Source organism: Gossypium arboreum, chromosome 9 (assembly GCF_025698485.1).
Source record: "Gossypium arboreum isolate Shixiya-1 chromosome 9, ASM2569848v2, whole genome shotgun sequence".
Taxonomy (NCBI): Eukaryota; Viridiplantae; Streptophyta; class Magnoliopsida; order Malvales; family Malvaceae; genus Gossypium; species Gossypium arboreum.
Window position 1 is genome coordinate 84,931,921 of NC_069078.1, and position 15,813 is coordinate 84,947,733.

The 15,813-nt window shown below is 30.5% G+C and overlaps 2 protein-coding genes across 2 annotated transcripts; one reads left to right on the forward strand and one right to left on the reverse strand.

Annotated features, from left to right (window-relative positions):
* Positions 1–3,668: 3,668 nt before the first annotated feature.
* On the reverse strand, positions 3,669–6,721 carry LOC108454330 (vesicle-associated membrane protein 721). Its single transcript, XM_017752745.2, has 5 exons — positions 6,334–6,721; positions 4,826–4,967; positions 4,623–4,743; positions 4,373–4,435; positions 3,669–4,173 (listed from the first exon to the last, which is right to left on the reverse strand). Exons 1-5 carry the CDS (start codon positions 6,521–6,523, stop codon positions 4,030–4,032), a joined length of 660 nt encoding a protein of 219 aa, XP_017608234.1. The 5' UTR covers positions 6,524–6,721; the 3' UTR covers positions 3,669–4,029.
* A 1,069-nt stretch (positions 6,722–7,790) lies between these two features.
* On the forward strand, positions 7,791–11,377 carry LOC108456087 (cellulose synthase-like protein D1). Its single transcript, XM_017754681.2, has 3 exons — positions 7,791–9,284; positions 9,368–9,743; positions 9,886–11,377. The coding sequence occupies exons 1-3, from the start codon at positions 7,992–7,994 to the stop codon at positions 11,235–11,237; spliced, it is 3,021 nt and encodes a 1,006-aa protein (XP_017610170.1). The 5' UTR covers positions 7,791–7,991; the 3' UTR covers positions 11,238–11,377.
* The last annotated feature ends 4,436 nt before the right edge of the window (positions 11,378–15,813 follow it).

The following is a 15,813-nucleotide window of genomic DNA, read 5'->3' on the forward strand; positions in this document are numbered from 1 at the left end:
TAAAACTTTTAATCATTATATTTAATTATTTAAAATTTTAAAATTTTCAATTTCTTATAAAAATCACCTAGATTAAACAACTTGAATTCAAAACATAAAAAGAAAAAAAATTAATTTGATGTATTTATCTATTTAATTTTTTTATTTATAATTTTAACTAATTTTTATTTTAATTTCATACCCATTGTATATGTATTATTATATTATTAATTTTAAACATTATCTTTGATTATTATTTTATGTTATTTTTAAATACATACTTGTATTATAAGTACGTAATTTTACACTCATATGAGTGTGATAGGATTTTACTACTTATATTTAAACACTTCATTATAAAAATTACAAATCTAAAAATTGAACACGTGTTATTTTAGTAAACCCAAAATTACAAAATCTAGTATTTATAAACTCAATTTCTTGACATCTTTATTTAGTAAAAGAAATAACTAAATTCGTAAAGAAGAGTTTGCATCATCGCCGCCGTCCATGGGAATTAATAAAAATATTTTAAATAAAATCATACTTTTAAATTGTATTTTTAAATTTAATTTTAAAAATTATTAATCACATTTTCTTTTTCAAAATATTATTTAACTTGTTCTTTATAAACACTTTTGAAATTGATGTATATACATTTTGAATTAATATTTAATATATTTTGAATTTTATAAATAATTTTAGAAATTTGTCATGTGTATTTTTAAATATTTATTCTTTTAACATTTTATTTTATCTTTATAAAATAGTAAAACACTCCTCAATCTAATTAATAGTGTACTAAATATTATTATGTATTTTTTTCTTTTAATTTCCTTTAAGCAATGAAAGTGCTACGTTTCATATTATTATTGGCTGAAAGGAAATTTGCTTAGTTTTTATCTCGACCACATATAAAGGAGAGATTTTTGTCTTGTCCTCCCACTGTTTTGGAATTTCCAGACCAAGCAAAATCAATTTAACAATGACATTAACTTCATCTATTTATTTCATTTTTAATTTAATTGAATGGTTTCAAAATGAATAGTATTTGATGTATTATCTGTGTATAAGTTTTATGTATCGTTAATGAATAATATTATATTGTTATTAAATTAAACAAAAAAAGGAAGGATTTGTAAATAAATATTAATAATTTTATTTAAACATAATTAAATATTAATAGTGATTATTACAAATAAATATTAATAACTTTTAGGGTTTAAGATCTAGATTTAAGGATTTAAGGTTTAAGGTTTTGAATTTTGATTTTAGAGTTTTAGCATTTACTTGTAGTATATTTAATTTTTAAACATAATTAGATGTTAATAGTGACTATTATAAATAAACATTAATAACTTTCGGTTTTAATATCTTAGGTTTAAGAATTTAGGGTTTAAAGTTTAGAGTTTTAGCATTAATTTATAATAGTCACTATTAATGTTTAATCATGTTTAAATAAAATTATTAGTATTTATTTATAAGCCCTCTACTATTTCTTATTTAATTAATAATGATATATTATGTTATTATTTACTAATACTACATAAGACTTATAAAATTGTGTATCAATTTTATAAGACTTATAACTTAGTTTTAGTATCTTTTCAAAAAATATAATAATAAAATTGCATGTAAATTGAAGTTTTTGTTTTTCGGGTACATAAAAGAAGGTAAAAGTTTTTAAGCCTGTTTAAAACTTTAAATGCACAATCAATAATAATAAAAAACACTTCGTAGATAATTATAGACATTTATATTATTTGTGAACTTCACTTTTATTATTATTTTTAGTTAAATTTAATTTTCAATATTTTAAAAGAGTTAAATTTAATCATTAATTATTCAAAAATTAAATTATTATTTTTAATATAAATACTAATTAAAAGGTTAAATTAAATTTAAACAAATAGTTCGCATGGTAATCATGTGCACTTTGTGCTATGTTTTGAATATTTATAAACTTTTTAAAATTTTTCAAATTTTATTTTAGTTTTCAAATATTTTTATAAATTGTAAAACATTTGTTGACGTAACATATAAAACAAATAGTGATATATCAATATAAAGTATTGGACTGTCACACAACATTATTAAAAAATTAACGTTAATTATTATTTTAGTTAAGAAAAGTGGTTTGATTCTTTTGAGATATTAACCATCCAAATTACCTTAACTAAATTAATCATTATAAAAAAAACTATTATTAGAATTTGTACTTAAAAAAATCTATTAACATGTTTGAGTCTATTAAGCTGATAAAAGATATTTAATAATTATATTTAAGCTTCTATATTGTTTGTTAGTAGAGATATAATTAAAGTTTGGTTCAAAATTAATATTATATATAAGTTTACCATCCGTCTTCCATGGTGCTAATGCTTCTCTAGAATAATGTTCTATCACCCAAATGAAGGCCTATCACAGTTCCCTTGAAGGTTCATAGTGCTAATGCTTCTTTAGAATAATGTTCTAATCACCCCAATAAAAGCCTATCACTTCCCTTTTAAGGTTTGAATTCAGGTGAGTTTTATAAGTGAACAATCTTTAACCACTGGACCAATCAAGGGAGTTCATCTTTCCATAATGATGCACCCTTGTTTTCATGATCCTTTTATATCCTTATTCTATCCGAAAATATTTTTTTAAACTTAAAATTAGACATAGTATAGTTTTACTTTGAACTTAATTGAAAAGAAAATGTATAGTAGATGTCAAGCCCGTTTATAAACCAAATTTCATTTGGTACATTAGGTCTTACTTCTACTTTTTTTTTTTTCCAAGTATTTATATTTGACATTTGCATCATAGTCATACTTAGATATGAATACAAGGCATATAAAATCTTTAATTACATGAACAAATTTCAAATACAGAGAGTCAAACCTGGCTAAATTTAGTTGTTGATAAAATGATTTTGTTAGCTAAGTGGTCCTGTCAAGCAAAGAGCTAACCAAAAATACTCCAGTTGGGATGATTAAATTTTCTGTTTAATTTTCTTTATATATGACCATGTCTCTTATTTAAGAAGTAATCATATTTTGGACAGAAACTAAGACATTATAAAACCCCTCACTTGTTTTTCACAAAACTAAATCATATTATTCAAGAGTTTTAGTTGATCACTTCTAGAAATTTGTGATTGAATATGTGTAATACTATATGTATCAAACCTCCAAATAGTTGAGAAGGTTCATTCATTGTTCATATGAACAAGTCAAATCTGTTGATTCTTCTGGAAATTGAATTTCCTTTGTTATTTTATAGCATTAAACTAAGTAGTATGGGAATACATACATAATAGGGCTTGTGCCACATTTTTCCTTTGCTTCTCATCAACTCCTAGTCTAGACAAAAAAACATGGAATTTGACAATGTTTGATTTGAAAAACTAAGAAGAATCTAAATGCTTTCTCATTAGGTTAAACGACCCAACCACCAAATAGAATTCGATTCATTTTTATAGTAGAAGAAAAAGAAAAAGCTTCTCACCAAACCATACCAATCGTTTCAAAGTGCCTTAAAACCCCTTCCATATCATAATCAGCAATTTAAGTGACCTACTTGTTCCCTAATAAATGATCCTCAAATATGTACCTATATTTCTTCAACTCCTTCAAGATGATGGATCAAATATAACAAGAACTAAAGAAAGATAGATCAATAACCGGTATAATGTATTTGGAAGATATTTGAAAGATCATATCCTGAGCATGCATTGAACATGAATGTCGAACATGGTAAGATCCATAAGAAAAAAAATAACAAGTCAAAACAACCAAGTCAATAACATTTCAAAAGAAAAAGGGGGGGTGGGAAGGGATATGCAGGCATCCAAGTATTTCTCCATTACAACATGAGAGAAGAAATCCTTCAATGGAACTATAACCTATACAATCAACCAAGATACAAAGTCTCCCTCTATCCTACTATATGGCAAGCGAAGGGAGAAATATGCGGCCTAAAACAACAAAGTAAAACAAACCAATCTATCGAAACTCCAGTCAGCAAGGCAGCAAAAAGCAGAACAAGGGAAATCCAAGACAGATTTTAACAATTGAAGCCATGGCAGACAGACAGCACAATGATAAGAATCAAGGCAATCAGGATACCCAAAACGATCAATTTTATCTTCATATTCTGAAGCCACATCTTTCTCCTCATCTTTGTTCCCTGCTGCCTAAAATCTTGGGCCTGTAATTCAATTTTAAATTAAATGCACCCTACATCAGCATATGAGGTATAAAGAAACCATTCCATACAAAATATTTACAATAGAAACTTAGATTGAGAAAAATTATAATATTTTCTAGACTTGATAAGGAAACAACTTCACCAAAGCACAAAGCAGTCGATTCAGTTACCCAAAAAATGTAGACTGTATAGGACTAACCTGTGAACGAAGGTTCTCAGTTTTATCCACCAGCAACTCAATCTTCTCACCACGGTCAAGGACCTGGTCAAAGAAAAGCATTACTAACAAAAAAGAACAACACACCACATGCAATATATCTAAAGTTTCATTCTGTTTTGTATGCCATGCCTGGCAAGTTGCAAGTACAAAAAGCTGGCTACGCATCTTGCCATGTATTAACCCTCAAAACTACATGTGAACAGTGATAGAGTTAGCAGCAGCCAATTACCTTCTCGATGTTTTCCATCATAACACCCTTGACTTCAGAAACCTGAGCCTTCACTTTAGCAAGTTTGCTGATTTCTTCAGGATGGTCCACACAGTACTGCATATGCTCCTTCAACTTGGACCTATTATGTATAAAGTACTAAGCATGTTTCCAGAAAATAAAAATAAATAAATCTATGAGAAGATACATAGAGAGCTAGATACCCAAATTCTCTATTCAGACTTTTGGCCGTAGCAGTTGCAGCCTTTCCTCCACCATATCTCTTGTTGAAGTCTTCCTTAACTCTTTCCAGAAATGCAATTGGAACTTGCCTGCCAGCAGATTCAACAGCAACTACACAGTAGGCTGCAGCATCAAAAGCATTTCATAAACTGAGTATATGAAATATGAAATTAAGAAATTACAAGTTATTAAAAATTCATTGATGATTCTTTTCCTACCGAAGCCAAGATCAACAAAATCATACCAGAAGTCAGCATGTAGAACTATAATTAAAACCATTTAGGAAAGGAAAGAATCCCTCCCTTCCTCTGAAATAAGGAAATTGATTATGCATGTAATCAATGGCTTCAAAATTAATATACACATTCACCCAAGTAGCAGCTAAAAGAAAGCAGCCAGCTGTAATGTATAAATGAGCACAACATGGATATGCCCCATCGACAGGTATGATTCTTTGATTGAAAAGATGATCATGACAGCGGACACTAATTTTAAATGTCTTACAAGGAGTTCCATTTTTTTCCTTGTTTGTTACCGGTTATCTCTTCGCAAGATCCCTTTGCTTCCCAGCATTTTTCTTTACTTTCTATATGTTAAGCATTCATTTCGTACTACCACCTTAGCACCCAGATGCAGAGCACATGCACATGCATTCATATAAATAAAATTAAACCTACGTCAGACCAGAACGCTTCTTGCAACTTGCAAATTATGCGAACCTATAAATGAGGTTACAATAACCAGATGATGTTTTAGACTTATCTAATTAATGCACCCAGACCGCATATTACATTAATTTGCCAATCCAAAAAAAGGAAAATGGTATACATCACCCTCTAAAGAAGAATATTACAACATCCATCATTAACATAACTGTCCAGATTCTTAATCATGTTTCATACATCCAAACAAAACATCATTGCGTACCTAAACATTTATATAAGAACACATTACTATCGCCGAGTCACACCAAGAAAACCTTCTCTGTAAGGGTGAATAATGAATACATTTAATGGCTTCAAGTAATCTATCTTTGCTTCGTTTTATTTATTCACACTAGTTACACGAGTATATGCACATGTCAAAATGAGATAAAATCAAGGAAATCAACGTAAAAAGAAGTCGCAAAAATGAATCCATACATCTTTTTCCATACAATCAACAGCTCAAATTAAGTCCCTTCCCCCCTCTCTTCCCTTGGTAAAACCAAACAGAATATAGTACAAAACTAAGAAATGAAAACAAATCCATGCAAAAAGACCTTGCAAATCAAAACTAAGCCTAGATCCAACACATGGCAATACCAATCAACACATAGAGAAAAGCCAAATCAAAACTAAACAACAAAACAGATCGCAAGCTGATTATCATATTTGAAATCATTAACCAAACAATCCGATTTTTAAAGAACAAAAAAAGTCAACTAACTTCAAAGAAAAAAAAGATCAAGATCGCAAATCGCAACCAAACAAAAAAAGAAGTTTCTTACTGAATCCATCTTCAACAAGGTAATTGAAGGTATGGCCATCGCAGGTATAGGTGAACTTGTTATTAGAAGCAGGGAGTTTCTGGAGACATTGAGCGGCGATACCGGTGAAATTACCGGTGAACTCGGTGTACTCGGCGAGTATCACAGTTCCACGCGCCACGAAGCTGTAGATCAAAGACTGTTGCCCCATCTCTCAAAACCCTAACCCTCAAGCAAAGGATTCAAATCCGCAAAGGTTGAAAATCAGTGAGAGATGACTTAGGAGGGTCGATGGGATCCGAGAAGATATAGAAAAATGAAGAAATGCTGGATTTTATGCATACATATATATACACACACGTAGGAAATTTGTTTGTACGTATTAAATCTAGGAATTTTGAATTTGATTACTGTCACGCGGTTTTTATTTTTTATTTTAATTTTAAGAGGGTTAATATACCATTTTGGTACCTATATTTGGTTTTAATGTCCAATTTGGTACTTGAATTTTGTGTCTCAATTTGGTAGGTTTCATTGTTCAATTTGGTATCTAGTTTTTTTCTAATTGATACTTGAGTTGAGTTGTTCTTTGAACAACTTAGTTTAACTTTAATATTCAATTTGATACCTGGATTATTCTTTTATCCTAATTAAGTATATATGTTTTGAGCACACGTGTTAAATATTTAGTGGGCTACACAGTGTTGTTTAGTTTGGGCATTAAATTGAACATTAAAGTCAAACTTAGATATTAAATTAGGATAAAAAATTTAAATATTAAATTAAACATTAAAACTAAATATAAGTACCAAATAATATATTAGACTTTTAAATTTCTTCCTTTTCGTTATTTGTTCAAACAAACAGGATAATTTACATTTTATGAACAAAATAAAATAAATAGAAATATTTATAAATTTATGTAAAATATGATATTAAAAGATTTATTTGTCGAAAAAGTCTTTAAAAATGTAAAAAATCAATTAGGTCTCTATAGCCTCTTTTGTTGATTAAAATAATCAATTAAACTAATTTATTAACGAAATATGTGATACCATGTTTATTGTTAAAATAAATTGACAAGCCAACCAGATGATAACATGTGACAACTTATGGTTTAATCTAATATTTTCTCATAAAATATTAAAAAATATTAAAAATCATTAAAAGTAATTTTTTATAAAATTACTATATATTAAAAATATTAAAATTATATGAACTTATAAAAATAATTATTAAAATAATAAATACTTATTTATATTATAAAAATATAAAATTTTAACAATCAAAATTATTTTTCTCTTTTAAATGTCTTTTAATTGGTGGTCAATAAATGAAGAATAAATTTGAATTTAAGTAGAAATAAAAAAAATAAAAGGTCAAGCTTAAACAAAGGGAGTGAAAATCTCTACACCATTCACTAAATAAAAGGAAATTAACACAAAAACAAAAACCATAGTTTTAAACCATTCAACAAGTCAACGCAGTTTCAACCCTTTAATTTCTTCAACCAAGAACTACAAATAAACATGGTTTAAAACGTTAATCCCAATTTTGAATCCAACATTAATGAACTTTTTTATTTAAAAAAAAAGTGCATTTTGCACATTAGAACAAAATAAAAAATTGCTTTGTTTAGCTGGTTAAAAAGCTAACCAAAGCAACTATCAACATCAACAATGGCGACATCCAAACCAAAGAAAACGAATACAGCCCAATCATCATCTCAGGGAGTAAAATTTGCTCGTAGGACAACGAGTGGCCGGATTGTGAACTTATCGAGGGATGATGATATGGATGTCACCGGCAATCAATCGGGCCAAAATGATTACATCAATTACACTGTGATGATGCCACCTACGCCTGATAACCAACCCTCTACGGACTCTCATGGTGGGGATGGGTCGAAAGAAGATAAAAGGATGTCGGTAATGAAGTCTGCAAATAATAAGTCAATGTTGTTAAGGAGCCAAACAGGGGATTTTGATCATAGTCGTTGGTTGTATGAGTCCAAAGCCAAGTATGGGATTGGGAATGCGTATTGGCAAGAGGATGATCAATTTGGAGTAGATGGTGGTGTATCAATGTCGGATTTTATGGATAAGCCATGGAAGCCATTGACGAGGAAGGTTCCGGTTAAGTCTGGCATTCTTAGTCCTTACAGGTTCTTGATATTGATACGTTTGGTGGTTCTTTTCTTTTTCCTTGCCTGGCGTTGGAGGAATCCCAACCCGGATGCAATGTGGCTATGGGGTATGTCATGTGTGTGCGAGTCATGGTTTGCGTTTTCTTGGCTATTAGACAGTCTTCCTAAGCTCAACCCTATTAATCGAGCCACTGACCTTGCTGTCCTCCATGAAAAGTTCGAACAGGTTTCTCCGTCAAACCCGACTGGTCGGTCGGACTTGCCGGGTGTAGATGTCTTTGTCTCTACGGCTGACCCTGAAAAGGAACCTCCCCTTGTCACTGCCAACACCATTTTATCCATCATGGCTGCTAATTATCCTGTGGAAAAACTCTCTGCCTATATTTCAGACGATGGTGGTGCCATTCTCACGTTTGAGGCCATGGCTGAGGCAATTCGTTTTGCAGAGGTGTGGGTGCCATTTTGTCGAAAACATGACATTGAACCTAGGAACCCAGACAGCTATTTCAACTTGAAAACCGATCCAACCAAGAACAAGAAACGGCCTGATTTTGTTAAGGACAGGCGTTGGATCAAAAGGGAGTATGATGAGTTCAAGGTAAGGATCAATGGTCTCCCCGAGACGATACGTAAAAGATGTGATATGTACAACTCTAGGGAGGCAATAAAGGAGAAAAGTCTTGCCAAAGAGAAGAACGGTGGGACACTGCCACCGGATTTCCAAGTGGAGAAGGCCACTTGGATGGCCGACGGCACCCACTGGCCTGGGACATGGCTCAATCCAATTGCTGACCATTCCAAGGGAGACCATGCTGGAATCTTGCAGGTATTTTTCTTTTCGAATTTTTCAATCAAACTAATGGAACCCATTTTGCTTTAAAGATGATTGAATTATGGAATGTGTGGTAGGTGATGAGTAAATTCCCAGAACCTGATCCAGTGATGGGTCAGCCAGATGAGAAAAGTTTAGACTTCACAGGGATTGACATAAGGATACCAATGTTCTCGTATGTTTCAAGGGAGAAACGTCCAGGTTTTGACCATAACAAGAAAGCTGGCGCCATGAATGGAATGGTTAGAGCTTCAGCGATATTGTCCAATGGACCTTTTATACTCAATTTGGATTGTGACCATTACATCTATAATTCTATGGCCATCAAAGAAGGGATGTGCTTCATGATGGACCGTGGCGGTGATCGTATTTGCTATATTCAGTTCCCACAACGGTTTGAAGGGATTGACCCTTCAGATCGATACGCTAATCATAACACTGTCTTCTTTGATGGTATTATTTCAAATATTCAAACATACCGACTCTTACTCCAACTTGAAAACTGAATTCAGTTCACCCCTACTCCTACTAACCCCAATTTATAATTGTAATTAAACCAAGTTCTGACATTGACCATATTTTTGGGTGACAACAGGAAGTATGAGAGCACTTGATGGACTTCAAGGGCCAGTGTATGTAGGAACGGGGTGTATGTTCCGACGTTACGCACTGTATGGGTTCCACCCACCAAGGGCAAACGAGTATACAGGTGTGTTTGGGCAGAATAAGTCACCAGCTGATACCATTCCAGCGAAGCCAGCACTATCAGGAGAAGATGATGCACAGCCCCTAAATGTGCACCCTGACTTGGATCTTCCAAGGAAATTTGGTAATTCAACCATGTTCAATGAAAGCATAGCCGTGGCTGAGTACCAAGGACGTCCCCTTGCTGATCACATGTCGGTGATGAACGGCCGACCTCCAGGTGCATTACTGATTCCACGCCAACCACTGGATGCACAAATGGTGGCTGAGGCAGTGGCTGTCATTTCCTGTTGGTATGAGGATAACACGGATTGGGGTGACAAAGTAGGTTGGATTTACGGGTCCGTGACGGAGGATGTGGTGACGGGATATAGGATGCACAACCGTGGGTGGCGATCGGTGTATTGTGTGACCAAGCGTGATGCATTTAGAGGAACTGCACCAATTAACTTGACGGACAGGCTTCACCAAGTGCTGAGATGGGCCACTGGTTCAGTCGAAATCTTTTACTCTAAAAACAATCCTTTGTTCGCAACTCGACGACTCAAGTTCCTACAACGCATTGCCTATCTCAACGTTGGATTCTACCCATTTACCTCCATTTTCTTGGTGGTTTATTGCTTCCTCCCAGCTCTTTCACTGTTTTCAGGACAGTTCATTGTGCAAGGCCTCAACGTCGCCTTCCTTCTTTATCTCTTTGTCATCACTGTAACCCTTTGCTGTATGTCCCTCCTAGAAGTGAAATGGTCCGGGATCGGGCTCGAGGAATGGTGGCGAAATGAACAATTTTGGGTCATTGGTGGAACAAGTGCTCACTTAGTGGCTGTCATCCAAGGTCTCCTAAAAGTAGTAGCCGGAATTGAGATCTCATTCACATTGACCACCAAATCGGCTAGCGAAGATGAAAACGACATATATGCGGATCTTTACCTTGTGAAATGGACCAGTCTGTTCATAATGCCATTAACCATCATAATCGTTACCCTATTGGCAGTGGTGATAGGGATATCGAGACAAATCTACAGTGTGATACCACAATGGACACAGCTGTTCGGAGGACTGTTCTTCGCATTCTGGGTATTGTGTCATATGTACCCATTCGCCAAAGGATTGATGGGAAGACGAGGAAGGGTACCCACCATCATCTATGTTTGGGCAGGGCTTTTGGCAATTTGCATATCTTTGCTTTATGTCACACTCAATCCACCTGGTGATCAACCTGGTGACGCAGTTGTATTGTAAAAATACCATCAGAAACCAACCTTATGCACTTCTCACTTCTTCATCCCCTTCCAATTTTTTTATTATATTCATTATTTGTATTTCTTAATAATGTAACAATAAGGCCCCGATTGAAATTTATTTTCTTTTATTTTGAGAAACTTCTTTAATTTTCATTTTCAAAACCAAATTTCAATTTTCAACCCTACATTTTTTGGTATTTTAGTTTTGTAAAATGAAAATATATATTTTTTAAAATCAATCACACATTTAATGCTTTCCCATGTTATGATTTTAATGGATGTGGTTGATAGTAAACTTACTTTACAATCTTTGGTTCACTAATAATAACTTACAATTTATCCTAATTAAATAAAATAAAATATTTATGTATTGAAATTTTATCATAAAATTTATTCTTAAAAATATTTAAATTAAATATTTAATATAAAATTTTAATTGATATTTTTACATTATTTTTCAAAGCCGCAATGTAACATAATTTACTTAATTTGGATATCGAAAAAAACATAATTCACTAATATAATACATAACTGCTTGAAATTTGATTGATCATTGTCTCCTCTATTTTACTTCTAAATTGGCCATCAATCATTTGCTTACTCTTGAAACCATTTCAGTAGAATTCTCAATTATATATAACAAATCATAATTCAAGGTAAAGGTTATGATCAAATCAACCTTAGATCTAATCCTAAACTTTATTTTTCTCCTTTTGCTCGTAAAAATTCATAATATTATAATAAAATTAAATTTTAAATTAATATATCAAAAAAAAGAAAAACGATAGAAAATAAATATAATATCAAGGAAAAAATCTTACTTTCGAAAAATATGTTTAGTAGTGAAGAAAATCAAGTAGGAAGGAGGCAATGACTTTTTTATTTATTTACAATATTTATTAATAGACTAATATCCTAAACTAATATAAAATAAGGTTAATTTAGTCTTGATATTTTTGAAACTTTTCAATCTACATGTGAAAATAACGTTCTCACGTTTTATCATGGAATTACATTGTCATGTTGATGAGAAAATAACCTCCAATGGAAAGTTAGATTTAGAAGAAAATAAATAAAATTTGACATACCAAACATTAAAATCACTTTTCAACTAATTAAATTTTCAAGAAAATAGTTATTTTCCATCATACCAAATGCTACCTAAGCCCTTGAAAAATAGTAGAATTTTCATACAAGTCTATAGTTATTATTAGTATTGGTATATATCAATGGTGAAATTGATGTTAAACTAATCACTAGAAGATTTCGTATCAGAATAATTACTTTATTATATAAGTCAATGTTTTCCACCATTCTACACCGACTGGAAAAATTAACCATGCATATGCATATTACTTATTTCATTTATAGTCAAAATCACTTCAATACAAAACTTTATAAAAGAAAATAAAAATTGTTTTTGAGGATACAATGAAGCCTAATGATTGTTTATGTTTTGCACTGCTGGAAACAGTTCATTGAGCACTAAGCAAAGCATAACAAACATACCAATTTCTATAAAGAATTCTTTACAGACCAATATAGGAATATAAATGATGGTGAGAGAATAGAAAAAAAAACCTTTGTTTCTATATTTTTGAGTGTGTCGTACAAATAAAATTTCACTCCTATTTATACGAGTTCTTATGAAGAAACATAATTATTTAATGGATAAGTACATCTTTTAACAATAAATATAGTTACGCAATAGATATCTACTTAAATAATTATTACTCTTTATTAATAATTAAGTGACATAATTCTTAGTAAACAATAGATATAGCTCATTTTTGTGTATTTTATCTGCAAAACTAAAAGCTTTGGAAAAAAAAATGGTATATGTTGGGAGCAAAAGCACTTTCGATATTATACAGAGAATTGCAGGCTTGGATATCTCTACAACAGTCTACGTCTGCTATATTTTATTTTTAATTTTTTTTCCAATGATGTATGAAATCATACATATGATTTAAAATGCTTTCGAACCAAGAATTTAGTTTTAAAAAATGGGTTTGAAATGTGAAAAAGGTGCATTTTTAAATTAAGAAAAGTTGATATATGAATTTAATAAATTCATTTCATCCAAATGTAAATATTTAAATGTCAAAAGTACAGTGATAGACAGCGAAAAACTACTTTTGATTTCAAAAGCATGACAAAGTTATTTAGAAAATGGCATTGATGATATTAATGTTATTGACCAAAATTTTATCTTCCAACTCAAACAATGCAGTATATATGGACAATCGTAAGTTTTCATGTTAATGTCGCTTTAAGGAAAGTAGAGATGGTGTCATTAAATCTTTCAAGAGATAAGTAGATAGAGGTTGAAATGGGTGAGTTTTCGAATCAATGTGGAGATGATGGAAACGTGGAGTCTAGTCTTAGGGAGGTTCACTCAAACTAAGCCTTATTATTTAAGGAATTGAACTTAGGCCTAAACATATTTGTAGGTAGACTTTTGATTACTGTAAATTGTATTGATAGTGTGCTTTTAGTTGGGAAGTAAAATCTTTTTTCTAATAATTACAGTATTTAATTTCACCATTATCATTGTTTTTAATCACAGGTATACCTTAACTTAAATAAAATTGAAAAAAATATTGTAAAATTTAACTTACTTTAAACATCATTCCCCTATTTTGGTTTAGAATATACTAGTCAAAGAGATCTTGTCTCTTGTTGGCTAGTTGACAGGTTTAAAATATGGCTTTCCTTTAGCCAATGATGTAGAGGGTTTTAATCCCTTGGAGCTTGGCCTTTGAATTTCATTTCTACAAGCAAATAAGGAAAAAAAAAAAAAAAGAAGAAGATTGAGGCAATATACATAGAGCCTTTAAAAATGGTGTAGATTAATTATGTCTCATTTTGAATATTAAAAAATAATATTTTCATAAAAAAATCATTCAAATAGTTCATTTTGAGTGAAAAAAAAGTTATAATCTATCAATCGAGTAATTATTTCTTTTAAGAATTTATCTAGGTTCAATTAATTATTGTATCAAAAGAATAATTTTTTATTTAACATAATTTTTGTTATTAATTTTATAATTGAAGGCATGTGATGGGTTATTTGGAACTAAATTCATGTTTGATTACATAATATTTTTGACTCTTAAGCCAAGAGATTATTCATAATAATAATATTAGTTGTTGCTACTAAACGGATGATATAAACGATTAATCAATACTTCGACAATAATAAGATGTTAGTTAAAATGTACTACAAGTCTTTATACCTTTTACATTTGAAATTTAATTCTACTTTTATTTGGGAATTAAAATTTTAGAATTTGGGTTTCAAATTTTAAAATAGTATAAATTAAGTAGTGAATTATAAAATTTAACATTTATGATAACTCCTCAAATCCATAGAGTTGTTAGAGGAAAAATATTTTTGGATTTTTTTATACTTTTTTATTTATTTTAGATTGAATCTCAATTGATTTATCCATAATATGTGCATATTATCGTTACCATTTTCATATAAATGAAATCTAAATCTGAATTTTCAAAATTGAAGTTCCCAAAGAGAGCATTAAGATATTTAGTTTTTCTACCTCTATAGATTTAAAAATGCAAATTCAACGGTTAACAATATTAAAATTTTTCTATTAAATTTAAGTTTATTACAAACATCATTTTTTTCTATTTTCTATTAATTTCAAAATATTAATAGTTTTAACAATTAAACCGAAAATTAGAAAATTTGAATTTCAAATAGTATAAAAATTCATAGCATAGCATATATTAATCTTATTGAGAATTAATTGAGGGTTTAACAATGACTATAAAACCATATTTTGGACCTTGATGACTACAAATTCAAACTTAATAAGAAAAGATTGAAGAATAATATATTTTATTAATGCAGACTAAGACTATTGTAACACCCCTAACCCGTATCCGTCGTCGAAACAGGGTTTTGGAGCATTACTAGAATTTGTAGATCATCAAAAAAAAAATTTAAATACTTACCGATTCAATGCTTCATATAAATAAATATATTACCATTCAATCAACAGTTTCGCACTTATATAAGCATCAAACAGCAACATTATTAGTATACTTGCACATATCTCATATAAATTCAACATTGATATATCTATTTTCTCGACATATCACACTTGAGTTTAATAATAGTCTCAACTTATATAATTTCCTTGTATCAACATATCAAAGATAATCATATATGTACATGTCATGAAACATATCATGCTCTTACCGTTTCTTCATAAACATATATCATTCATTTCATTATATCAATATTTCATGCTCCATCATTTTCATATATTTTATGTATATTTATTCCGGTAATAGCTTATATCAAACTTAGCATAAATTATATTTCATGTACTTATACTTATTTCGTTTATCTATCTTCATAATTATTTCATACAACTATTTTATACATATATTTCCATATAACCAGTTCTTGTAAACATTTCACACAACCATTTCATATAACCATTCATCGTCTGATACATATTACCTGAATATCAATTGTTTAACAGATGTCATAGCGTCTCCCATCCACGGTCTTATCTATCTTTAACATGATGCCATAGTGTCTT